Raw genomic sequence first — 27,584 nt, 5'->3', positions numbered from 1 at the left:
GGGCTGATAGAATGGGGATCCACCTTTACGAACCAGAGACGTGTCTTTACCACCTGAAGTTATTCCACACAGAAACTTCCTGATTGATTGGGAAGTGGTTGAGGTGAGAAGCAAAGTCCAAAGCACACCTAAGGAAATGGTAAGCTGTGCCTCTGAATGAAAACAAGGCTGTTTCAGAAAAGCACTAAAAGCCTGACATGAAATGGCTCAGAAGCCCTTCCACACTTAAATAAATCTCCCACTGCTGTTTTGGTTCTGCTCCCTTGATCTGGGTATCAATCATCTCTGCCAGATCATTTCAGAGACAAGCTTGGACTGAGGGGCCAGTAACGGAGGGAAGTTATGGGAAAGCCTACAGAACACAGCAGCCATCTCCCAAGTGTAAAGGGAATGATCACATGATTGAGTAACTCCTCTGAGATCCAGGAAAGGTCCCAATTAATAGAGGATAAATTGAATCACACATACTTGCATTCTCCACCAAAACCTTGGGCATGCGCTGGCGGTTCATCAGGAGGGGGAAGGGATCTCGCCCATCATTCCGTTCGTGGACCTCTCGAATTTCCACCGTGTCATCCATAAGATAGTAATGAATGATGTAGGTCCGACATTCACCGAACATGCTGTCTGTGTCATCCCAGATGGCATAGAATCGAAGAACCTTTGAGGAACCCAAAGCAGTGACTTAAAGAAAAAATTCCACAAAGGGAGAGTTTAACTTAGCTACTTTGGCATTTATGTATCAGTGATGAAAAGATTAGCTAGAAAGACTATGAAGTAATCTCAGATGGTTATTAAAAAAAAAGTATTCACCAAAGATACAAAAACATCTGAAATTATAAACCAGATGTCAACAGCTGGAAAATATTAAGTAATAGGCTTATAAGCTTGTGCTGAGAAAGGATTCATTTTGATCCAAAATATTAGTCAGTGAAAGAAAAGCTGAATTAAAAGAGCAGTGGGCCCTTCATTCAGTGGTTTATACGTAATTAATAAAGATACACGTGAATGGTTTGTATATAATTAGTATGGAAAGAATTTTCATTTATTAATCAGTATTTTAGTTCTTTCAATCTCAAAAACAGAATCTTTACAAAAGAGTAACAGTCATATGACTGGTTTAAAGAATGTTCTTAAAAGAATTTGGTAGTGCTAGGTAAAATTTTCTATACTAAACAGAATTACATTTCTGAGAGAAACAGCAGCAGAGAAGCACTGAGGGTGATCTCGCTGTTTTCTCTTTCCCTTTAGTACAGAGAAGAGAAGACTCGGATCTGCTCTGTACACCAGCTCACAAGGGGGAAGACAGGCTGGAACAGAGTTGGAAAATACCCAGAACATTCTGTACTCAAACATCAATGTATTATAACATTTAACAAGGAAGCATCTGCAATGGGAATGCTTTGAAATTACTATTTTAACATTAGAAACCTACATACATGCAATAGCTTTGAAACATCCCAATATAATTCACTCAAGGTTTCCCAAAGGATTCTTGGAGATTAATTCATGTTTAGGAAAAGAAGTGGGCGGCTGGAAATGTAAAGTTAGGGAGCAGATGGTGCTCAGGAATTACTTTAAGAGAGAAGTTTGGTGGAACTCATAAGACTTAACTTCACAATCTTCTTTGAATCTCTGATATGAAACCTAGGGATTCCTGTACCTGTAACCCCAGAAAGAGAGCACTGTACCTGACCAGTTAAAATACAGATGTAATGTTTCAAAATACACACCTACCAAGACAGCTTGCTAATAAGCAGTGCCGCTTTTGGGAACAAACCTACTAGCTCACTCACCTACCTGTTTGTCAAAGGTGAGAAACTGCTTGAGTTGATCAAAGTCCGTTGGGGTTACATATTTACGGAGAGGCTGTTTCCGGAGTTCAGTGTAAGGATCAAGTGCCATCTTCTCTGGGGGATTTAGCTCAATTCCTTGACTTTCCAAAAATACCTACGTAATTCAAAATTAATAATGATTATCCTTCTTGAAGCTTCTTAAAGTAAGTGCTAAGTGATGCTATAAAAATAAACACTAATATAATAAGAATTTCTAAGCCACTGTCCACATTAACCATTAGTTTAAAGCTTGAGCATGTCTTAGCAGTACCAAGCCTCCGACTGACCCAATTCTGTAATGCAGACAATAACTGATAATTACCTTAAGTAAAAATGTAAGACGTGGTGGCAAGGTAACTGGCTCCAAATATGAATTCAGATCAATTAGATTTAGGTGCCCAGGAACAGAGGAAACACTAGGATTGCTTATACACACTTATATAATGCTTATACATCGGGAACCTAATCATAGTCTGAACAGTATGTACTTCATGTCGGGTATGGGGCCAAGCTGGGGTTCCCAGGTGGCACAGTGGTGAAGAATCCGCCTGCCAATAAAGAAGACCCAAGAGACGCAGGTTCGATTCCTGCATCAGGAAGATCCCCTGGAGTAGGAAATGGGAACCCACTCCAGTATTCTTTCATGGAAAGTTCCACAGAAAGAGAAGCCTTGTGGGCTACAGTCCATAGGTCCCAGAGAGTCGGACGGGACTGAGCTCATCATAGAGCACATAGCGGCAAGCAGCACGAGGGAAAGTTAAGCTGAAATCAAATTCCCAGCTTTCCATCTCAATTAAAACAAATATATGATTAAGCACTTCCCACAAAAAAAAAAGGAAAAGAAAGCAAACCCACTGGTTATTTCAGACCAAAAAATATTTCAATCAAACAGGAAAGATGAATCAAGGGCTCAAATCTCACTAGAAAAAGTTAAAGAAAGCCATCTGAACTCGATGTGATCTTGAATTTCTTTGCTGATTATGAGCAAATATGTATTATTTTAAGTCACTATATATTTAATACAACTCAATTCTTCTTAAAAGCACAACAAATTTTTTTGTTAAGCACACACACACACTCAAAAACGATTTCCTGGGATCTGTTTACATTCTGGAACTGGAAATTAACGTGGGTTTCTTTGGGGAATTGTGTGGTTTGCTTTTGGACAATTCCATACAAAATGTACAGAATTCAGGGCCAGAATATACGGGCTCTAGTATCAGTTCTGCTAACTAGCTTGTAATCTTAGTATTTAAAGTTTTGGCAGGAATGTAGAAGCTTCCTGAAGTTGACTATTCTTCCTGTCTCTTAGAAAAAAGCCTAAGCTCTTTGAAGTGGTTATTCTAAAGTGTCCCTGGAGGAGCAGAGAGAAGGGAGTGTCTTTGAGAGCAGAAGAGACAAGTGGGGGAGGGAATTCCCCCAGACAGGAAACTAAGACACAGGCTGGTGGGCCTGAAAAGAGCAAGGCTCCCCACGTCTCTGCACAGACGCTCGAAGCCCAGGTGCAGCCCGCCAACACAGGCGTTCAAAGCCTAGTCTCTTACCGGCACCATGCTCCAGGAAGGTGCCCGTGGTCACCAGACAACCTGTGGACCCTGGATGACCCCGTTAGGTCTGGGAACGCTGCTGCTTCCCTGCTGTTCCTAGGGCCCGGAATCTCACGTTCAGCGCACTCTGTCTATGGGACCATTTATGCAGAGCCCTGAGGAGGGGGTGAGAATGGATGGTGATGATGATGTGTGTGAACAGAGACGGTGCCTTGTCCAAATCATACTGTAAAGAGTTTCCTTTCTTATTCACTCATAGGTCTAGCCAGGGTGAAAACCATCAAATCAGGTAAGATGTGGACAAACTTCAGACTATTATAGGAGCCAACTTCTAACAGATCAGTTATTAAAAACATAATCTAATCATCAATGCCTGAAACACTCAGCTCTTGTCTATCAGTCATGAGAACTTCAGCTTCCACAAATTTCTGTATTTGTTTACCTGCTCAACCTTATCAACTTAATCAACCCTTGTGGAGCTTTGTGGTCCTTTTCAGCCGAGCATGGAGCAGTGGGAATTCTGAGTTGTCTGATGCACACTCTCAGCTGAGGTCGAACACTGGGAAGTTCTGCCTGTTTCAGTCCTTTTCCTCGAACGTCCTTTTCAGTCCATTTGGGGCCAGCCACTTTTTCTCACTTATTTGCTTTCTGTAGGCGATTCTGCAGTTTGAAGTGGCCCCCAACCTTAGTGCTACGGTGCTGTCTCATGTTCTCAGTACAAGACGAACAATAAGTACTCAGTACATCTAAAAATGGTTAAAGTGCTGAATTTCATGTTACCTACATTTTACTACAAAAAAGAAAAGGCAGATGTGATGTACCTTACGGAAAAATTACAAGTGTCAGCTAAGCTTCATTCAGGCATGACTTATAGTGCTGTTGGCCAAGACCTCAATGTTAATGAATCAACAATAATCTGTAAACAGAACAACACACAGAACAAGACTGTGTATTGACCACAGGCTTGGAGGAACCCAACTCTGCATTTCTTGTAGGAGCAATGGTTCAGTATTTGTTAATTCAGTGTCTGTGAAGACTGTACTGCATATAACTACCATTATTAATGAGAAGTGACTACAACTGGCTTAGATCAACAGCTCAGGGATCAACTTGCAAATGTTCAAACTGTAAAGATGTGACTGTAAAAACAATGGTGATACCTCAAATTCATACAACACTTCATAATTTTTCATTGGTGGCACAATCCTGGAACTACCTATGATAAAATGGACTTCAAAACCAGAAAGAGATATCAAGACCCATTTGAGGGGGACGGTCTCTCAGAGATGGTCTGGTACCTCCACCTTCTCTATGGTTTTCTTGGCTGCTCTCAGGGCAGCACGGATGCCATGGCACCCTCTCTCACTGCCCTGAGGTCCTGCCCCTGAGACATCTCATCAGTGAGGCCTTCCCTGGCCAGCCTTCACACACCGCACCCCCTCCAACTCCAACCCCTTTCCCCTCTTTAGTTCCTTCCATAGCTCTTTGCAGCATCTGACAAACATTGGTTTGCTTATTATTTGTTTCCTCCAACCAGAATGTAATAAGTTCTATAAGGGCAAATCTTTATACCTGGCACCTAGAACAGTGCCTGGCATTCAGCAGGCATTAAGTATTTGCTAAATAAATTACTAATTAAAAAAATAATAAATGAGTGAACTCATAGGGGCTCAGTGCATGGTAAAACTTAATTACATTTGGCATTATGTCACATGGGATTAAAGGCATAAAAAATTTAGGAACTGTATCTTTGCTAAGGCAAATTTGCAATTATTTACTAATACCTACACTTTGTGCTAAAGAAAGTGCTCTCTTTTGCTTTTTTTTCCTCTCTCTACAATTAAAGGTGTCAAAAATCCATTACATATGAAATAGAGAAATAAAGATTTTTCCCAATATGTGTTTTTCTTTAAAAATGGTTTTATTCCAGGAATTTTTTAGATACCAAGTTTCCCTAGTATACAGCAAGTATGAGTTCCAAAAAAATACAAATCGCACAAAAAACTTTTGGCTCATATCTGCTAGTAGAGATGGTGCTATTTTTGTAAATCCAGACTTAAGCTAAATTGCCCAAGGTCTCTTTCATATTTCTATCCCTTCAAGGGTACCAGCTCCACTACTCTCTGTCTGAACTGGCATGTGAACTGATTTCTAACCAAATGATTCAGCCACAATGGGAGTTTAACTTTATTACTCAAATATCCATCTAGGATATGTACCAATGTCATCATGAAAAAGATGATGTCACCATGCAGTGATGGCACATGTGTGCTAAGCCGCTTCAGTCACGTCTGACTCTGTGAGACTCTATAGATTGTAGCCCGCCACGTTCCTCTGTCCCTGGGATTCTCCAAGCAAGAACTCTGGAGTGGGTTGCCGTGCCCTCCTCCAGGGCATCTTTCCAACCCAGGGATCGAACCTGCATCTCTTACATCTCCTGAATTGGCAGGCAGGCTCTTACCACTAGTGCCACCTGGGATGCCCATGATGCCACATATGACATATACAAATGCCAAGTTAACCTACATATTAATCCACTCAGGACAGAGAATCAGTGCCCTCCTCTTACCCTGACAAGTGACATGTATTCTCTCATAGATTAGAACAATGCCTCAGACACCAAAACTTCCCGAAACACATACTATACCTGTGTGAACTTGTCACAGTCAACAATGCGGAAAGTTTTGCCATAAATCGTGATGTTTATTCCTCGGTTTAGGTCTTTCCAATGGTAGTGGTCTCCCCGGTCATTCTTGGAGAGGCGCTGGCGTTTGATTAACTTTCCTTGAGGGATCCCAGAGTTTTCCACGACAGGCTCTATGACGGACATGCTGTCATCTTCTAGATAGTAGTAAATGTGCACTTGGCGGATCCTGTAATGTTCCTCAATTGACATAGGAACATCTTCTTGGAAATAGGCATCAAATTTAAGCACCTGTAATACAGAAGGGTGGGAGAAATGGTGTGTTAGTGTCTCATCAAAAAATAACAAGTCTCTTCTCACGCCAAGAATCACTCAGGGAGGTTCAAATACTCATCATTCCCACCTTGTAATTCCGAGGCTGCCAAACTATGAACATGGGACAAATCTACCCCTGCTGTCTATTTCTATAGAACCTGCAACTAAGAACAGTTTTTAATACATTTAAACGGTCGCAAAATCAAAAGGAGAACAAAATTTCAAAACAATTGGGAACTATACAACATAACATATAATTGCTAATGGCTGCTTTCCCATGATAAGGGCAGAGTTGAGTAGTTGGACTGCTGCTACGGACTGAATTATGTCCCCACCTCCACAATATGCAGTGTTGGAAATTTAACCTTCAACATGACTATATTTGGAGATAAGGTGCCAAGGAGCTAAGTAAGATTACATGAGTCCTGAGGGTAGAGCCCCAATCCAACAGAACTAGTGGCCTTCTAAGAAGAGGAAGAGAGCTCTCTCCCTCCCTCTCAGCACACACGCACTGAGCAAAGGCCATACGAGGACACAGCACGAAGCCAGCTGCCTGAAAGGCAGGAAGAAAGCCTTCACCAGAAACCAAATCAACAGCAATCTTGGACTTGAAGCGTCCAGAACTGTGGGAAAATTAATTTCTATTGTTTAAGCCACCTGTCTGTCTGTATTTTATTATGGCAGCTCAAGACCAAATATTTATTATTTGGCCCTTCACAGAAAAAGCTTGCTGACCTCTGAACTAAATACTCAAAATAGGGGTAGACAGTTTACTAATGTGTTCCTTAAAGACTTAACTCTACTAGCCTTATTTCAATGTCAAAAATTCCATTTCAAATTTGTGAAAAGGATAAGAAATTTGGACAAGACGACGACTTTTGGTTTCAAAATGAAAACGAATCTCAAGTCCATTTCTTTAGAAGTGGGGTGCCTTGTAAACATATATTAATGACATATTCATTCTTAGAGACTTATATGAATGAATCTCAAATTGACCATCCATCACAACATCTTTGGGTGGCTTGTAAATACCTGTTTTGTGCTCAGAAACAACCATCCCAGATGGACCAAATCCCAGGTCTTCTGGAAGCAGCAGCATCAGTGTAAAGTCAAAATGGCACAAAATGGGATTTTAAAGTGTCTATTATTCTATTTTTAACATTTCTTTTCAAGGCAAGAACATATTAGAATGATGTTTCAGGGAAGTAAGAGTGTTAACCCAAACCCAACTCTATTAAAACAAGGGGAACAAACCAAGGAGACTTTTTAGTGAAGACACAATTATGGCTCAATGGAGGAGGAGATGAAATAATGTATAATGTTTACTGCGGAAGAATAAGATAAGAACCAAAAAAGAATGGGCAACTGCATAGCAGAAATATGAATATAATGGAGTCAGGGCCTTAAAACTCATAACAAAAAGATGAAATGGATGAATATAGCAGAATGTTTAAAGCAAAACAATCATACAGTAAAAGCCAAATATGAAGATCCTTTTAAAGTAACATTTTACAGCAACTGCAAAGAATGAAATGAAGACATGATCAGTAATTCATGTACATAATAGTCAGTATTTGAACCACAGACTTACACAGATTTTTCTGAGAAGATGACTTCGGCAGTGCAGATAGGGGGCTCGAATTTAGGCTTACTGAATTTAAGTGACCGCACAGTTAACACCGAAGGAGGTGACTTGAGATGTAGAGCTGGGTTTGGAGAAAGATGTCAGCATTAGGGGAAAAAAAAAAAAATGACTCAAACATTTTGACCTGAGCAACTGAAAAAAATGGAACTACAATCAAATTGATACGGGGGAGACTGTAGTGGAGCATATTTTGGGGATGAGGAAACAAAATTAGGGGTTTGGTTTTGAACATGTTTACTTTTGAGGTATTCACTAAACATTCAAGAGGAGATGTCAAACGGGTAACTCATCTAGAATTCAGGACACAGTTCATCATGTAAAGGACATTTCAAGGTAAGAGTCTGGAGTCAAGGAGTGAGCAGAGACAAAGGAGAAGAACACACACTGAACCCTGGAGCATACCCAGCTTCCCAAGCCATCTGTTTTCTATGGTGGAGGGGATACAGATACCTTTGGCAACAGAAAGTTGGCCTCAGAACGGGAGGCAGGAAAAAGATACATACACACACACCACATTTTAAAGGCTCAAATAATCAGGATTTTATGCATTCTATTTTTTAAAACATTAATGAGTTATTTAAAAGCAAACCTTATAGAATTATGTCACATGATCAGTACAAATGAATCCTAATCTATCTTTGTGCTTACACTTGTGAATTGTGACCACTGTAGGCCAGAGTAGCTGGGTAGTGGTTACATTTTCCTAAAGAAGTGATGTTCTCAGAGCTGTGCTTTGAGGAATAAACCAAGCAGAAAGAAGGTAGGGTTTTTTTTGTTTTGTCTTGTTTTTAAGACAGGATGGTATGACCCTAGGTAGAGAAGCAGTCCCCTGAGTGAAATGGCAGCAGGATGAAAAGATGAAAGAAGAAGAACACCACAGAGTGGGAAGTCAGCCTGGGGAAAGATGAGAATGGCACAGGAGCAAAGGGGAAGACGCAGGCATTCCCTGGAGAAGTCCTTGTCTTTATCATCTGTGTAAGAGGTCGTTGCTGCTGCTAAGTTGCTTCAGTCGTGTCCGACTCTGTGCGACCCCACAGACGGCAGCCCACCAGGCTCCCCCATCCTTGGGATTCTCCAGGCAAGAACACTGGAGTGGGGTGCCATTTCCTTCTCCAGTGCATGAAAGTGAAAAGTGAAAGTGAAGTCGCTCAGTCGTGTCCGACTCCTAGTGACCCCACGGACTGCAGCCTACCAGGCTCCTCCATCCATGGGATTTTCCAGGCGAGAGTACTGGAGTGGGTTGCCATTATATTCAGTTATATTCTAATCATGAGGAACGGCATGAAGAATGTCCAAAATATGGACACATATCTTGGCTATGAAGTGGATTTCTGGGTATTCTCAAAAAATTTAAACTCTGATTTAATTCACAGAACCTGTAATTTCCTTACTGCAAAAAAAAAAAAAACAACTCAGGTTCAAAACCATGTATTTAACTACTCTACTTCATAATTTATGGTAAGAATTATTTATCAAGAAATTATGATGATCCAAGTAAATGAATAGAAAAAAATATAAATATTCTTTTCACAACAAATATCTTTAAAGAAATGAATTGTAGTATTTAAAAAGTATAAATTAAGTAATGACAATTAGCATAAAATTACATAGAAAAACAAAAAATAAGAAGCTTATTTCCTATTAGGCACAATTTTCTCTCTTTGAATTTCATTAATACTTTTTCACTTTCTAGTTTACAATAGTTATTTGCTATTGTTTTCAGTAAAAATTGAACATAACCATTTATATCTTGATAAACTGTTAAAACCTGCCTGCAAATGCCAGAGACTTAAGAGATGTGGGTTTGATCCCTAGGTCGGGAAGATCCCCTGGAGGAGGGCATGGCAGGCTGCTCCAGTATTTTTGCCTGGAGAATCCCATGGACAGAGGAGCCTGGTGGGCCCCAGTCCATAGGGTCACAGAGTCGGACACAGTTGAAGCGACTTAACACAGCACAAACTTAAAAATGCCTGTCTCACTCCTCTCTTGTATTTTCAGCCCTCTCCCTTTTCTATTGGCTTTGCAGTGCCATTCACAGCTGTAAATAAACAAGAGACACAAGAACAAAGTTAAGACATACAAAATCATGTATCACTGATAAGGGATGTTTAGGTTCAGCCTAGGAAAGCACATGTCAATCTGTTTGTATCAAATGAGTTAGCTGAGATGGGGAAGGGGAGATGATATAGATTATGGCTGATACAGTAAAAAATACTTGCTTCTAATTAAGTGATTACCAGTGCAAATGGCAAATTTCCACAAGATTATTTTGTACCTTTCTGCCTCTAGCTTCAATAAGTACTCTGTAAGACCAAGAAAACAGACAAGTAATATAGGCCAGGAGTAAATGAAGACAGTTAACTCCTGATTAGTAGTTGTCACATTCAGTTATATATAGACATCATTGGGGAGTTAGAATCAATGAAGGGTTGGGGTGACACCCAAGTTTCTTAAAAGTCCCGTCAGTAATTCTGCTGCATGGCCAGGGTTAGGACAACCTTAACTTAGTGAAAAGAGAAAGCTCACTGACAAGGAAAATCAAGAAAGATATGGAAATGTTAACAGATGGAAATAAAACTCACATTACAAAAGCATAAGAATAAATAAAACAAAAATGTTATACTACCCTTTGGTTCAGTTACGACAAATCTGAAATGTTTCCTGAAAAACAAAAACTTACAGAAACAGACAAAAACCGACAATAGATGAAGTCATTTTCATGATATTTTGCATTTCACAGAGATTAAGAATTTGTCATTACTGCAGAATACAGGACTTTTAAAATGTGGAAAACACATCAAACAGGTAAACACAGCAATATGAACTCAAGAATTCAGAACCACCCCATGCCAACTTTTTAAAACAGTATTTAGAAAATATTTCAGGGACATCTACAGGGAATTATTTTCTGTAATCAGCTTCCTGAGTAAAGAAAGAGTCTTTCAATCCTGAGTCCAGCTGTCTATGACTAAGGGTTGAGGCATTTGAACAATTTTTTCCTCAGAGAATCTGGAAAGCCTGTGGTTTACTACTGACTTTTCTGCAAACAGCTGGCTCTCAGAAATCTGAATTTGAGGGGTACCCTTTGATCCCAGATGATACCTTTTTGTCGAAAGCCACATGTGCAGGAACAAACGCTGCAGGCGGGGCCTGCCTGGCCTGTCCATACGTGAGGATTGGGATCTTGCTGGCCAGCTCATCCAGATCAGCCTGGGACAGCTGGTTGACCTGGAGCCTGTCCCCACCAATCCCAACTGTTGGACGTCGAACAACTGCGTAGCCATTCCTGTAGCCCAGAGTCTGGCTTCTATGAAATGCTGTTTTCTGAAGGAAAAAAGAAGTGTGTCATGATATAACAAGTATTTGTTAGGTAGAAGAGCTAACTTCCAAAGGTATCAGATTCAACCTTTACTTATAAACATCCACAAACCCTGTATCAAAAATTTTACCTACATGAGAAGCTTCTTGTATTTTAAGCTAAAACAGGTGGCCAGGAACAAGGCGGGAGGCAGCAGCCTGAGCTTAAAATAAAATTTAAAGCCCTGTTACGGAGCATCCAATTTTAATTATCAGCTCACCTGCCACAAAAAAACTAAAATATCTTTATGTAGACTCCTAATTTTGTACTATCTTATCTGGTGGTTATAAGTCACAGAACCAAAACAATCCAAATCTGTGAAATGATTTCTTACCTGAAATGAAAGGCCCTCTTGCTACAGTGACACTAATATATTGTAACTCTTTGGAAAGCAAATGGATATTATGGATTTAAAGTCAAACTCAATAATTCCACCCTCCATCCTTTGAGTATATAATCCAAAATCATGGGAAAGAACAATATGCCTAAGGCTGACAATTACAATGTTAATTACAATATACCAAAACATAAGAAGCAATCTAAAAGACAAGCAAATGATGGAAAGCTCACTTAATGGGCTATTATGCAGCTATTAAAATACTTGTTTTGAAGACCATGTAGCAATCTGGGGGAAATGTTTATGATTTAATAAGCCCAGAAAAGCAGCTTATAAAATTATACACATACTACAATTACAAGCATGCAAACACGTGCACAAAAAGACTGCTTTGGAGAATGTTCTCTGTTCTATACATTTCTGAATTACGTTGTTGTTCTTTTTTACAATCAACAGATTTTTTTTTTGATAACTGGAAAACAACAAAAGATTATATAAAAAAGAAAAAAGTGAAAATGAAGTATTTTTGAAGGAAGGAGATCAAAACAGTGGCACGGGGACCCAGCCTCCCCACCACTCCACAAAGATCAACGGTCGGACAGCTATCCACAAATAAGAGCTCTGGAAGAGGTCCATGTAGTAGGTTTCAGCAACACAGTGGGATATTTGTACAGGAAGAGAAGGAAGACTACCTCATTTTGTCTGCATCATCTCATCCTCCAAACCAGCACTGTTCAGTGCCAGGAGACAACTTCCCCTCAACAGGAAAGGAAGAGCCAAGTGAGCAGTCAGGCTCCAGTCTTTTTTACTTTACCTTCATGACCAAGGAGAGGAACTTATTGTTTAAATTGTTAAACTACATAAATGATTATTGTTTCATCTTTGAAAATCAGCCTATTGAATCTTAATGCTGACCTTCCCACACATATTTCAGCAACCCTGAAATTTCAGTATTAAAATCATAATTTTGTCAAGGGCTAAACTGTGTTGGAGAAAAAAAACACAAGCCTATTTTTTTTTTCCTCTTCAGTTTTGTCTAGAAGATACAACTAACAACACTTAAGGTAGGGGAGGAGTCAAACAAAATCCAAATAGGAATCTTTTATAAAAATGTTAAAAGCGAAAAGAAAAGGGCTAGAGAAGAAAAAACAAGAACACATCAATTGTGGCAGAGGGAACTAAAGTGCAATTATCTCCTACAAAGCACCTGAGGATGATTTGGGAGGAAGATGGCCAAGTGCTGAAAATTTAACTTTCCAAGCGAGAGGATTTGGGGGAAAAGATTAAACAAGACTGCAGAAAAAGTCGACGTGCTGGACAGAAAAGGAGATGGGGCTTGGTAGAAGCATAAATGAGACCGAGGAAAAGGACCTGACATAACGAAGCCAACAGATGGAAAATGGAGTTGGGAGTGGGAGCGATTACTGGGTCTAGGATTCAGAAGAGGGAAATGCGGGCGGCAATGATGGGCTTGGGGAGAGTGGGCGGGATGGGGCTGTGGAAATAAGGATGAAGGCGTATAGAAGTTGAGTCGGGGAAGGGGCCCAGGTTGAGGGAAGAAGAGTTTAAGGATGGAACTGGGCAGAAAGGGGTATGTGCAGAGGGAGAATGAGCTAGGCAGAAGGCCGAGGGAGCTCGGGAACCAGGTGGGGAAAACCATTAAGAGCAGAGCAGCAAGGAAGAACGCTGGGAGGCCAACAGACTGCCAGGATGGAGTGGAAAACCCAGAAAGGGATGGGCTGAAAGCAAACTGGAGAAAGAGAGTGAGGTTGGGTGGGGGGTGGGGGTGTGGAGAACAGCGTTGGGGGCAGAGAGAGGGTTTGAAGGGGAAAAGGCCAAACTCGCGTGGACGAGCAGAGACGCAACCTGCTGCGAGCTCTCCGAGGCTGCCAGGAGGTGGGGACAGGGGTTTGGCCGGAGACGTCCTCACCGTTAAGTCCTTAAAGGACGTGCCTGGGAGAAAGGGCAGGCCATGCACTGGGTTAGACACCATCGCGCCCGCTCTCGCTGCAACCACCCGAGTAGGGCTTGGCTCTCCTGGGTTGCCAGGGGAACCAGCGGCGTTCTGAGCGGCCCGGCAGCTCCATGGTAACGCCAAACACGCCGAGCGCTTGCGGAAGAGGGGCGGGGCCCGAGACGCAGGAGTGTCCGGTCCGCGCGTGCGCAGCCCGTGGACTAGACGTTCTCGCGGGAGTGTGGCCGAGCGGAGCTGGCCCCGCCCCGCGCAGTCACATGAGAACACGGGGCGGGGCGAGGCGAGGTGGTTTGGGATGACGTGGTGGTTCTCCCCTTGAGGGTCCGGGTTCCGGGCGGGTCTTTAGATCAGTGACTGGGGAAGGGTCCTTCCTTCGCTCCATCCCAGTCCTCACCTCACCTCACCTCGCCCGTCCCGCTCGCTCTTCTCCCACCCGTGGGAAAAAGGCTCTTGTCCCAGTTCACACGGAAGTGTCACTGGTTGGTTCCGGTTGAAAGTGTTACTTCTGAACCCGTGCTTCCCTGGGGTCAGGGACTGAGAAATATTCATTATTGTAATTCTGTTGTTCAAGGATGTTCAATAAACAAAAGCAACTGACTGGTGCCTAATCCTCCAACTACGTCATTCAAGTTTTTTCCTACTTTACCTTTCTGAAGGAAATGGCAACCCACTCCAGTATTCTTGCCTGGAGAATCTAATGGACAGAGGAGCCTGGCGGGCTACATACAGCCCATGGGGTCGCCAAGGGTCGGACACGACTGAGCGACTAAGCGCAGCACATTCTATTTCTACACCCTCCTTCACAGGCCTTGGTGGGGGCGGGGGGGTCTTACATATTCACCGCAGGACACTCAGTATTTGTTGACTGGAGAGCTACACGGCGCTCCTGTCAATTCTCTGAGTATCTACGATCACTACCTACAGTTGCAATAAAAAGATCAGACCCACGAGGGGAAATACATCTTCCAAGAAAAATTTGTCATAGCAGAGAAGCAAATAAGCGCGGTGATAAATTGTCAAAACCGTAGGTACTTTTTTTACAAAACTTGTTTAAATTATTATCCCTTAAAAAATGTAATCCTGTACTTGAAACATCTTCAAGAAAGGAAAAAACAAGCTATCAGAAGAGCTGAGGAGCTTAAAAAGAAAAACAAAACCCAGATGCCTGGACATTGGATTCATTGGGTTTGAAATGGGGCCCAGGCATCTGATTTTTATAACAGCTGTTTCTGAGAATGAGCCAGTTTAACGGAGTGCAATAGAGTAGCAAGCTTCGCGCCAAAGGCATCCATGTCATGGGTGGTTTACTGCCAATACAGACAAAGGCTTTAGTTTTACTGCTGCTTGTCAGAGTAAATCCCCCTGATGGGTTTCACTAACAGGCGTAAACCTCAGGGGGCCCAGGCCATCAATCCACTAGTAGCAGTGAAGCAGTTCTTGGTGGCTGTCTCCACACCTTGCCCAAAGAGTTTCTTTTCTGATAACACTTGCTCTCCCCTAACTACTTCTAGTTCCCATTTTTGTCCCCCACTTCTTTTTTCACCTTTCCAGATTTTTTAAATTTTTTATTGGTGTAGTGCCCTAATGTAGGTGTTTAATACATTTTTTGAATCAGTGCATTGTAATGATACTAAAGACTTTACAAGTATCTGTCCATTACATTTTATCTTAGCCACTGACCTAGAAGGGCAGTGTGGACAAAGGATGTCACCTGCCATATCAGTAAATGAAAAGATGTTGCAGCCATTAAGCCATCAGGCACAGAAGTCATCCACAACTGTGCATGCTGAGGGGATTTAGGATGGAGAAAAGCAGGATACTGGTCCTGGATGGTAAGGTGCCTATCAAAGGAATGAGTTCAGTGAGCCCAGACTCTTGCATCTTCTCATATAAAGAAAAGCACTCGTTCATTAACTTGAGATGTCTGGTTTTCTTTAATTAACAGTATTTTTTTTTTTTTTATGTTCTGACCCCCTGTTCTTTGTTGCAAAAGCTCCTGGCTCCTCCCTTACCTCATTATGGTTGTAGCTTGGAGCTGAGAGGCTGTCTTCCTGATTTTAGTCCTCAAAAAGTCCACCGAATAAAACATAATTCTCAACTTTTAGGTTTTGCTTTTTTTTTTTCTCATTTGACAGAAGTCAGCCACTGGGAAAATATTTCAAGATGGCAAGTTCAGCCTCAGAATCACTGGAAACCATGATCCTTGCTGACTCTTCATGATAAACTTACACTGTTCCTAGTTATACAATCCATCCCCCCCAACCCTGCCACCACCCTTTCTCTTAATTAAAGTAAATCCATGGCATTAGGATACACTTGGTAGAGCCCCCCTGGACTCAGTGCAGAGTTGCACTTGGGTCTGTATTCCTTGGGCTGGGTAGGGAAAGAGCCTGCAGGGCTTGGAAAGGGTGAGTCCTTCCCAAGTTTCTTGTCCTTTATGGCATCTGTTCCTATTGGGGCAGTGCCTTCTGGTCAAATGCCTTTCTTTCCCAGAAGGGCACACTGCTGCTGCTGCTGCTGCTGCTAAGTCGCCTCAGTCATGTCCGACTCTGTGCGGCCCCAGAGACGGCAGCCCACAAGGCTCTGCCGTCCCTGGGATTCTCCAGGCAAGAACACTGGAGTGGGTTGCCATTTCCTTCTCCAATGCATGAAAGGGAAAGGGAAAGTCACTCAGTCGTGTCCGACTCTTTGCGACCACATGGACTATACAGTCCATGGAATTCTTGCATGAAAGTGAAATGTGAAAGTGAAGTCGCTCAGTCACATCTGACTCTTAGCGACCCCATGGACTGCAGCCCACCAGGCTCCTCCGTCCACGGGATTTTCCAGGCAAGAGTACTGGAGTGGGGTGCCATTACCTTCTCCGAAGGGCACACTATGATACCCTTAATAGAGTGTTTTAACTACTTTCAGACCTAGACATGCATGGTGAAGGAAACTTCTCTTGGTCTGTGGCCTCATAAAAATGACTTCACCTCTAAGGAGGTGAAGCCAGGCCGTACTGCATCTGTGTTAAAAGCACAGGTACAGGTCTGTGAAGAAGGCTGGGGGGAGTAGGTAAGACAGGGCTTCAGAAAACTGCATGAAACCTGAGAAGGAGGGTATGATTAAGAGTTTATATCCCATTTCTCCTAAACATGATGATTCAGCATGGATTGCATTCACCGTTTCTCACCTTGTGGAATATACAGGAGAGGGCCAGAGCCTGACCATCCCAGGCAGCTAAAGGGGAAAGTGCCATGTTAGGAAGGCTGAACATAAAGCCTGGACTCAGAAGGCCATGGGGACATTGCATGACCTTACAGGGTGCTACAAAACTTGGGGGATGGAAAAATTAGGGAAGATCAGACTGCCAGGAGGCTGAAAGAGGGCATCTTGGGCAGGATGACATCTCTCAGGGACTCTTGATGGGAGAGGTCGGACAGCAGAGCCTGCAAGCAGTTGCCTAAATAAATCTCCTTTTCCAGCATTTTGCCCAGAGCTGGCTTTTACCCAGAGTTTGTTTACAATCCTGGGACATCGTTATTTTTGAAATAGATGGGGAAACAGTGGAAACAGTGTCAGACTTTATTTTTTTGGGCTCCAAAATCACTGCAGATGGTAACTGCAGTCATGAAATTAAAAGACGCTTACTCCTTGGAAGGAAGGTTATGACCAACCTAAATAGCATATTCAAAAGCAGAGACATTACTTTGCCAACAGAGGTTCGTCTAGTCAAGGCTATGGTTTTTCCTGTGGTCATGTATGGATGTGAGAGTTGGACTGTGAAGAAAGCTGAGCACCGAAGAATTGATGCCTTTGAACTGTGGTGTTGGAGAAGACTCTTGAGAGTCCCTTGGACAGCAAGGAGATCCAACCAGTCCATTCTGAAGGAGATCAGCCCTGGGATTTCTTTGGAAGGAATGATGCTAAAGCTGAAACTCCAGTACTTTGGGCACCTTATGCGAAGAGTTGACTCATTGGAAAAGACTCTGATGCTGGGAGGGATTAGGGGCAGGAGGAGAAGGGGACGACAGAGGATGAGATGGCTGGATGGCATCACTGACTCGATGGACGTGAGTCTAGGTGAACTCCGGGAGTTGGTGATGGACAGGGAGGCCTGGCGTGCTTCGATTCATGGTGTCGCAAAGAGTCGGCCACGACTGAGTGACTGAACTGAACTGAGTATCACAGGATTAATATCAAGCAGGCTTTCTGCAATAACTGTGATGCACTACTGCCCTCTGCTGGATAAAAGAGGTACAGCATGGTTTATGAAAAGCAAACTCAATGAGGTTTGGAAGTTCTGGCGGTGTTGCTAGTGAGTGGTTGTGGAGGTGACTTGGGCTTCAAAATCACTGCAGATGGTGACTGCAGCCATGAAATAAAAGACACTTGCTCCTTGGAAGAAAAGCTATGACCAACCTACACAGCATATTAAAAAACAGAGACACTACTTTGCCAACAAGTTTCCGTCTAGTCAAAGCTATGGTTTTTCCAGTTGTCATGTATGGATGTGAGAGTTGGACTATAAAGAAAGCTGAGCACCAAAGAATTGACGCTTCTGAGCTATGGTGTTGAAGAAGACTCTTGAGAGTTCCTTGGACTGCAAGGTGATCAAACCAGTCAATTCTAAAGGAAATCTGTCCTGAATATTCATTGAAAGGACTGATGCTGAAGCTGAAGCTCCAATACTTTGGCCACCTGATGCTTAGAACTGACTCTTTGGAAAAGACCCTGATGCTGGGAAAGATTGAAGGCAGGATAAGAAGGGGATGACAGAGGATGAGATGGTTGGATGGCATCCCCGATGCAATGGACATGAGTTTGAGCAAGCTCCGGGAGTTGGTGATGGACAGGGGGCCTGGCATGGTGCAGTCCATGGGGTGGAAAAGAATCGAACACGACTGAGTGACTGAACTGAACTAGACTGATGGAGGTGACACCTTGCAAGGGCAGGTACTTTGGTCAGATGCTCTCTGTCCTTCATTTCTATCACTCCATGGTCTCTGGAATCTACCAAAACATTCTGGTCAACCACTTTGATCTTTGCTAAGTATGAAAAAAAAAAGAGTGAAGAACCCGCAGTGATTTCCAAGCTGATTCTGAAGGTTTAGGACACAAAGGAAATCTTCATTTGACAAAAAAATCATACAATTTAAGTTTAGACTATTTTAGTCTTGCAGTGGGTTCCTTCTAGAGGGTTGAAAAAAATTGTGCTTCTGATGCTTTTTCCTCTAAGTCAAACCCATTCTATTATCATAACTGATTCACTTGGAATTCCCTTCCCTATGAAAAAGTCTATCAAAGACAACCTCACAGAATTAGAGACTCCACAGTATGTAAGTTTCCCAAGGATAAGACCTTTGTTCAGTGCCATTTTCTCAGCTTCCATCACAGTGTCTGGCACCTCATAAATACTCAGTAAACAGTTATAAAATGACTGACCAAGTAAATTAATACTTGAAAATCACCCAATACTTTTCAAACTGCCAGTGTATCCCCTTTACTAGGTCTTTAAATCATCTTAATGATCGTGACAACCAGAATTTATTTTTAAAAAAGAAATAGAATATTAATTATCAGGATGCGTCAAATGTTAAATGGGTGAAATTCAGTGGGAAAACATTTTAAGATGTATTCAAATACACCCATTGGTATTGTGGGTATTACTGTGGTCAGAGTCAAAAAACTTGGAAAGTGATTACCACCACCCAGCCCCTCATTTCACTGGTGCAAAATCCCCACGTCAAAAGAGATTAAGGAAACGTGGGTGAATGACTGGTTACTAATTGGGTATTTCTTACACTTAATCCCAATCCTCGCACAGCTGGGAAAGATATTCCTCCTTCAGTATGTGAGGGATCATTGATTCTGGCATCCTGTTTTTGAGACCTCTCTGCCTTGTTATTTCACAGGATGGAGAAAGAGATGTGTTAGAGTGATGGTACAGTAATGTTGATTACAGGTTTGAATTCCAAATGCAGACAGGACGTGAATCCACTGATTCAGGTAAATGACAACCTTGAACATGGGGAGATGTCTTTGGTGCCTCCTCTCCCACTCAGCAGAGAAGGCAATGGCACCCCACTCCAGTACTCTTGCCTGGAAAATCCCATGGGCAGAGAAGCCTGGTAGGCTGCAGTCCATGGGGTCGCTAAGAGTCAGACACAACTGAGCGACTTCACTTTCACTTTTCACTTTCATGCATTGGAGAAGGAAATGGCAACCCACTCCAGTGTTCTTGCTTGGAGAATCCCAGGGACGGGGGAGCCTGGTGAGCTGCCGTCTATGGGGTCGCACAGAGTCGGACACGACTGAAGTGACTTAGTTTAGCTTAGCTCCCACTCAACATCTCGATCCATTCTTCATCCTTCTCTCTTCTCACATGTGCAGCATGGAACAGAATGTACACAGCATGGAACAGAACATAGGCAGCATGAGACAGAAAGTAACAAGCCATGTTGAGAGTGCTGAGAGCCACGTTCATGTCCTCCCTGAGTCATGAATGTTTCTATGAACTTGGACAACTTACACGAGTTTTTTTTTTTTTCCTTACATGTGTTTTTGGTTTGTTTTTTTTTTTTTTTTCATCTTTACATTGAGAAGGCTGGGCCAGAATTAGTGATCATTAATTTCTTTGAAAACCTAGCGAAAGCTGTCCTGTCTTCCCCAAAAGCACATACTCACAGGTATAGATTTCAGCTATGACTTTATGGAGTTAGGGAGCCTCAGCGGGTCTCAGGTCTAGAGCTGTCCCATCTCTGAAATCTTACATAAGGAGGAGTCCATATCATAGCTCCCCGGAAGCAGAATGATGTGTTGGTTGAAAGTATTGACTGTAGAAAGCTCTTCAGGACAGACAACCCATTTTTACCAATAAATGAATTGCAGGGAAGGGGACAAAGAGTGAAGTGGAAGGGAAACCAATAGATTAAAAGTCTTCAGTGACAAATTAACCAGCTGCAATGTATGGACCCTGCTGAGATTCTAATGTAAACAAATACACTTTTAAAATAACGATGCCATTAATGAGACTGCTGGGAATTTGAATGCGAGAATGTTAAGGAATTGTTCTTCAATATTTTAGAAATGATCGGTATGGTGGTTTTGCAAGAATGTCTTCATCTTCTCTAAAAACTTTTAGAGATACATACCCAAGTGTGTATGATGGAGAAAACGATAACATGTCTGGTATTTGCTTTAAAATAATATGAGAAGTGAGTCAGGGTAGATGAAGCCAGATTGCCCATTAGTTGACCTTTGTTGACACGATAAAACACTTCACTAACTACTTCTGTCTATTTTTGAATATATTGAAATTTTCTATAACAAAAAGTTAAAATTAAAAAAGAAAAAAGTATGGACTCTGGAGCCAGATGGCCTGGGGCTGGGCCCTGATTCTACCGATTAGCAGCTCTGTGACCTGTGGGAAGTGCCCAGTGACTGCCTTAATGTGGTCTGGGGGACTCTCCTGAATGGGCTGTTTGAAGAGAGACAGGGAACTGGAAAAATAATGATCAACTGAAGACAGAGAAAGGGGCAAGTGTGTTGGGCATGTTAAAGCCTGCGTAACATTTAGGAAGCTTGGTAGCTATCACTTAAGTCTTTCTTTCCGCTTTCCTCTTGGACTCTCCAAACTCTCAAAAAACATCTCATAGATACACAAAGGCACACAGACACACACATAGACAGATGCACACAGAACAGACACAAAGATACAGACACAGAGACACAGACACACGCACACACACCTACACACCCCACATCCTTTAGCAGGTAGGAGGGACTCCAAACTCTGAGCCTGGGTTACGGAAAGGAACCCGTTTCCCCTTTGTGCCATGGAGGAGGCTGGGGATCAGGGTTTCCCTCAGCGCCCTGGACCCGTGTCCGGTTCCCCTGGTCACCATCTCCTTTTGACACCATGGGGACGGAGAGCAGACTGTGACTCTGCAGCCGTGGCAGGTGGATGGGTGGCTGTGGGAGATGAGAAGAGGCCAGGACCCCAGAGGGAACTTGCCAAGGGGGCCCAGGTGCCCCGGCTTCACCGGGGTGGGGTCGGATGTGTGGGAACTCCTTTAGCGGCACTGGGACCAGCTGTTCAGAATGTCTTCTCTGAATTTAACCTCCCACCACATGCGTGATAAGCTTCCCGGAGTATCTCCACTGAGTTTACGCGTGAGACCACAGATCTGCGCCTCCCTTTAGTGGGTGTGGGTGGCGAGGCGGGGGTCTCCGTGTTCTCATCTCCCCCCAGCCCTTCTCGAGCCTGCTGAGCTGAGAGATCCACGCCACTGGGTGGCCAGACTGTGTCAGTTGATGGAGGTAAAAGCTGAGATCGCCTGGAACAGGTGTTAACATCCTAAGGCAGCCATCGCACAGCAGCAGAACCGAGGAGCTTAGACTGCACACATTATGCTCCAACCTTTCTGGAATCCGGAAGTCAGACATCACGTTCCCCGCAGGGTCACCCCTCCCCTCCCGGCCTCTGGGTGTTCCCACCACCCCTCCAGCCTTGGCCTCCATCATCTCCGCTGTTCTTCCCGCGTGTCTCTGTGCGCCATCCCGGGGCCCTGCATCCTCACCTTCTCTCCGTGTCTCTCTCTTCTATAAGGACATCGGTCACACTGCACTAAGGGGTCACCCTACTTCAGTATCACCTCCCAATCACTCACATCTGCAGCTGTCATTTCCAAAGACGGTCGCTTTCTGAGATCCTGGGGATTAGGACGTCAACATATCTTTGGGGGAGACATAATTCAAGCTGTAATAGATGTGAGTCAAGAAGTAAAAACGAAGAGGGGGATAAACTGGGGGATTGGGGTTGACATATACATACTTCTATATATAAAACAGATAACTAATAAGGACCAGGGCTTCCCTGGTGGTTCAGCTGGTAAAGAATCTACCTGCAATGTGGGAGACCTGGATTCAATCCCTGGGTTGGGAAGATCCCCTGGAGAAAGGAAAGGCTACCCACTCCAGTATTCTGGCCTGGAGAATTCCACAGACTGTATAGTCCGTGGGGTTGCAAAGAGTCAGACACGACTGAGTGACTTCCACTAAGGACCTATTATATAGCACAGGGAGCTCTACTCAGTACTCTGTAATGGCCTATATGGGAAAAGAACCTAAAAAAGAGTGGATATATGTCTAACTGATTCACTTTGCTGTATTCCTGAAATTAACACAACATTATAAATCAGTTCAGTTCAATCGCTCAGTTGTGTCCGACTCTCGACCCCATGAATTGCAGCACGCCAGGCCTCCCTGTGCATCACCAACTCCCAGAGTTCACTCAAACTCATGTCCATTGAGTTGGTGATGCCATCCAGCCATCTCATCCTCTGTCGTCCCCTTCTCCTCCTGCCCCCAAACCCTCCCAGCATCAGAGTTTTTTTCAGTGAGTCAACTCTTCTCATGAAGTGGCCAAAGTATTGGAGTTTCAGCTTTAGCATCAGTCCTTCCAAAGAACACCCAGGACTGATCCAACTATATGCCAATAAAAAAATAAGCAATAAACAAGTGAGTGGAGCAGTAGGGTTTCCTCCACAGGCTGAGAACCTGGGGACCACATACATGAAAGGATCAGGCTTCCAGCCTGTCAGGGTGGGTCTGAGCACTGCAGGAAGTTTCTCCACTGATGCCTATCATGGTCTGTGATGTGCAGAGGGTGGAAGGAGGAACTCTCACCAAAACACCCGCAGGACCGTGGGGAAATACATACATCTTAGTCTGTGATGGGTGGAGAACAACTGCTCTCCAAGGCAGTGAGCTTCCACTCTGGTGAGAAATTTCAGGAGCCCACGGGGAGGGTGGGCGAGTTTAGATAGAATCCACAGCCCCCTGTTCAGGGGGTAGTGATAGAAATCATAATGGTTACAACAACAATCGCCACTTGTACTGATTGAGCACAAAATTTATGCTGTTTCCTCCCTCCTACAGCAAAATTAGTCAAATTCTGGGGTCATTTGTTCTTGATTGAAAAAAACGCTGAATGGAGATGTTTGCTATTAAGTTGCCTTTAAGAAACTGTTTCGGAGAAGGCAATGGCAACCCACTCCAGTACTCTTGCCTGGAAAATCCCATGGATGGAGGAACCTGGTAGGCTGCAGTCCATGGGGTCACCAAGAGAGTCGGACATGACTGAGTGTCTTCACTTTCACTTTTCACTTTCATGCATTGGAGAAGGAAATGGCAACTCACTCCAGTGTTCTTGCCTGGAGAATCCCAGGGAGGGGGAGCCTCGTGGCCTGCCGTCTATGGGGTCACACAGAGTCGGACATGACTGAAGTGACTTAGGAGCAGCAGCAGCAAGAAACTGTTTTAGCCAGAATGGTGCTCTGAGTGACTCTGAGAACTAGGGTATTTTTAACAGGTTGAGGATGAACCAGTGGATGTTGGCAATTTGATCTCTGGTTCCTCTAGTCCCAGTAGTCATGTATAGATGTGAGAGTTGGACTATACAGAAAGCTGAGTGCCAAAGAATTGATGCTTTTGAACTGTGGTGTTGGAGAAGACTCTTGAGAGTCCCTTGGACTGCAAGGAGATCCAACCAGTCCATTCTGAAGGAGATCAGTCCTGGGTGTTCATTGGAAGGACTGATGCTGAAGCTGAAACTCCAATACTTAGGCCACCTGATGTGAAGAACTGACTGTTTGGAAAAGACCCTGATGCTGGGAAAGATTGAAAGCTGGAGGAGAATGGGATGACAGAGGATGAGATGGTTGGATGGCATCACCGACTGGATGGACATGAGTTTGAGTAAGCTCTGGAAGCTGGTGATGGACAGGGAAGCCTGGAGTACTGCAGTCCATGGGGTCGCAAAGTGTCAGACACGACTGAGCTACTGAACTGAAGTTGAAGAAAGCTTCACAGGAGAAACATAGGGAATTGACGTGAGCAGGCTTGGTTGTTCTTTGAGCTGCCTGCAGTCCTTGGAGGTTACCCAGGTGGTTGCAGCCTCTGAGACTCATGTGACCAGGTCTGCAGGGGATTCTAGCACAAAGAATATTTAAGAATTTCACTATTGGTGGTAGCCTGGATGGGGAGGGAGTTCAGGGGAGAAGGGATACATGTATATGCATGGCTGAGTCCCTTCACTGTTCACCTGAAACTGTCACAATATTGTTAATCGGCTATACCCCAATACAAAATAAAAAGTTTAAATTAAAAAAAAATTTTTTTTAAGAAAAGAATCTCACCATTGGTATTATACCAATAATCACAGCCTAGGGACTTTTCTTGACCAAAGTATCCAGAAATGAAATACGAACTGCCTTTATTTCATTTATCTTGAAAAAAGTAAAAAAAAAGATCCTCATGACATTTCCCTTTCAATTCTATACTGTTTCCGGTTCACCCAATTGGCAACAAGAAAGTTAGACCAAAGGGCCTTCTACATTCACTTTGTTTTTGTGCCTAAGAATATGGACTCTGGATCAAACGCCTGAGTTTCTGTGAGATGCTATTACTTAACATTCTGGGGAAACAGTCCGGGGAAATTTTTACTTAATCTGCCAATTTTCTCATTTATAAAGTAGGGACCATAACGTACCTACTTCCCAGAGATTATATGAGGGTTAAAGGAAAGAATTTAAGCAAAGAGCTGAGCGAAGGACTTGGCGCAGGGTGAGCACTAAATAATGTAAACTGTTCAAGTTATTATTATTCCTTATTTGCAGACTCTGCCCTGGACGTTTCATTGCACTTCTACCTGGAGGATTACCCAGAGTGGGGGAGACCTGGGTACAAACCAGAGTCAGTAGAACTTAAGGAAATATCAAAGCCTGTCTGGGAATGGAGGTCAGCATTCTAGGCACTAAAAAAATGGCAGGAAATCTGGGAAGAAACCTGTGAGCACAGGAGTGTGTCCACAGAAAAGCAATCTACTGAGCCAGGCCCACAAATGGGATAACTTAATGATAACCTGGTTTTGTGTTACCATTGGCAAGCCACAGCATCTGCCCCGTGTTCTACCAGCAAAGCTCATGTGCAATTAGCAATGAGTCCACATAGATAAATGCCTCCTCTATAATTTTATCAGATAGGATTCTCCCCTGGTATTTTCCCACCTGAAATCACAGTAGAAGACCGAGTCCTAACACAGCCCTCACAGTCTGTCCTCAGATGATGACTCCTCCAACCTCTCCATTCATACAGGTTCTCAGTTCAGTTCAGTTCAGTTCAGTCGCTCAGTCGTGTCCGACTCTTTGCGACCCCATGAATCGCAGCATGCCAGGCCTCCCTGTCCATCACCATCTCCTAGAGTTCACTTAGACTTACGTCCATCGAGTCAGTGATTCCATTCAGCCATCTCATCCTCTGTCGTCCCCTTCTCCTCCTGCCCCCAATCCCTCCCAGCATCAGAGTCTTTTCCAATGAGTCAACTCTTCGCATGGGGTGCCCAAAGTACTGGAGTTTCAGCGTCAGCATCATTCCCTCCAAAGAAATTCCAGGGCTGATCTCCTTCAGAATGGACTGGTTGGATCTCCTTGCAGTCCAAGGGACTCTCAAGAGTCTTCTCCAACACCACAGTTCAAAAGCATCAATTCTTCGGCATTCAGCCTTCTTCACAGTCCAACTCTCATATCCATACATGACCACAGGAAAAACCATAGCCTTGACTAGATGGACTTTTGTTGGCAAAGTAATGTCTCTGCTTTTGAATATGCTATCTAGATTGGTCATAACTTTCCTTCCAAGGAGTAAGCGTCTTTTAATTTCATGGCTGCAGTCACCATCTGCAGTGATTTTGGAGCCCCAAAAAATAAAGTCTGACACTGTTTCCACTGTTTCCCCATCTATTTCCCATGAATGATGGGACCGGATGCCATGATCTTTGTTTTCTGAATGTTGAGCTTTAAGCCAACTTTTTCACTTTCCACTTTCACTTTCATCAACAGGCTTTTTAGTTCCTCTTCACTTTCTGCCATAAGGGTGGTGTCATCTGCATATCTGAGGTTATTGATATTTCTCCTGGCAATCTTGGTTCCAGCTTGTGCTTCTTCCAGTCCAGGGTTTCTCATGATGTACTCTGCATATAAGTTAAATAAGCAGGGTGATAATATACAGCCTTGACGTACTCTTTTTCCTATTTGGAACCAGTCTGTTGCTCCATGTCCAGTTCTAACTGTTGCTTCCTGACCTGCATACAGATTTCTCAAGAGGCAGGTCAGGTGGTCTGGTATTCCCATCTCTTTCAGAACTGTCCACAGTTTATTGTGATCCACACAGTCAAAGGCTTTGGCATAGTCAATAATGGAGAAATAGATGTTTTTCTGGAACTCTCTTGCTTTCTCCATGATCCAGCGGATATTGGCAATTTGATCTCTGGTTCCTCTGCCTTTTCTAAAACCAGGTTGAACATCAGGAAGTTTATGGTTCACATATTGCTGAAGCCTGGCTTGGAGAATTTTGAGCATTACTTTACTAGCATGTGAGATGAGTGCAATTGTGCTGTAGTTTGAGCATTCTTTGGCATTGCCTTCCTTTGGGATTGGAATGAAAACTGACCTTTTCTGGTCCTGTGGCCACTGCTGAGTTTTCCAAATTTGCTGGCATACTGACTGCAGCACTTTCACAGCATCATCTTTCAGGATTTGAAATAGTTCAACTGGAATTCCATCACCTCCACTAGCTTTGTTCGTAGTGATGCTTTCTAAGGCCCACTTGACTTCACATTCCAGAATGTCTGGCTCTAGGTGAGTGATCACACCATCATGATTATCTGGGTCATGAAGATCTTTTTTGTACAGTTCTTCTGTGTATTCTTGCCACCTCTTCTTAATATCTTCTGCTTCTGTTAGGTCCATACCATTTCTGTCCTTTATCGAGCCCGTCTTTGCATGAAATGTCCCCTTGGTATCTCTAATTTTCTTGAAGAGATCAGGGTCCTTGCAATTCTTCCCTCTGCTGGAGAATAAAACACAGCTATTTCCCTGCCTCTT

General features: G+C 43.3%; 1 protein-coding gene across 2 annotated transcripts in view; it reads right to left on the bottom strand.

The window, feature by feature from the left end:
- The window catches only part of EFHC1 (EF-hand domain containing 1), a 39,618-nt gene extending 25,807 nt beyond the window's left edge, over window positions 1-13,811 (bottom strand). Inside the window, exons 1-5 of one of the 2 annotated variants that reach the window (XM_027524824.1) lie at window positions 13,612-13,811; window positions 11,089-11,310; window positions 6,030-6,317; window positions 1,801-1,950; window positions 469-661 (exon numbers count right to left, since the gene is read on the bottom strand). In XM_027524824.1, the coding sequence (XP_027380625.1) occupies window positions 469-661; window positions 1,801-1,950; window positions 6,030-6,317; window positions 11,089-11,310; window positions 13,612-13,674 (916 nt within the window). In that variant the 5' untranslated portion in view covers window positions 13,675-13,811. Of the gene's footprint in view, window positions 1-468; window positions 662-1,800; window positions 1,951-6,029; window positions 6,318-7,932; window positions 8,008-11,088; window positions 11,311-13,611 lie in introns of those variants that run through there. The other variant, XM_027524825.1, reaches the window with a different exon arrangement.
- Window positions 13,812-27,584: the final 13,773 nt, after the last annotated feature.

Source organism: Bos indicus x Bos taurus, chromosome 23, assembly GCF_003369695.1.
Source record: "Bos indicus x Bos taurus breed Angus x Brahman F1 hybrid chromosome 23, Bos_hybrid_MaternalHap_v2.0, whole genome shotgun sequence".
Lineage (NCBI taxonomy): Eukaryota > Metazoa > Chordata > Mammalia > Artiodactyla > Bovidae > Bos > Bos indicus x Bos taurus.
This window is presented reverse-complemented; position numbering and strand designations above follow the sequence as displayed.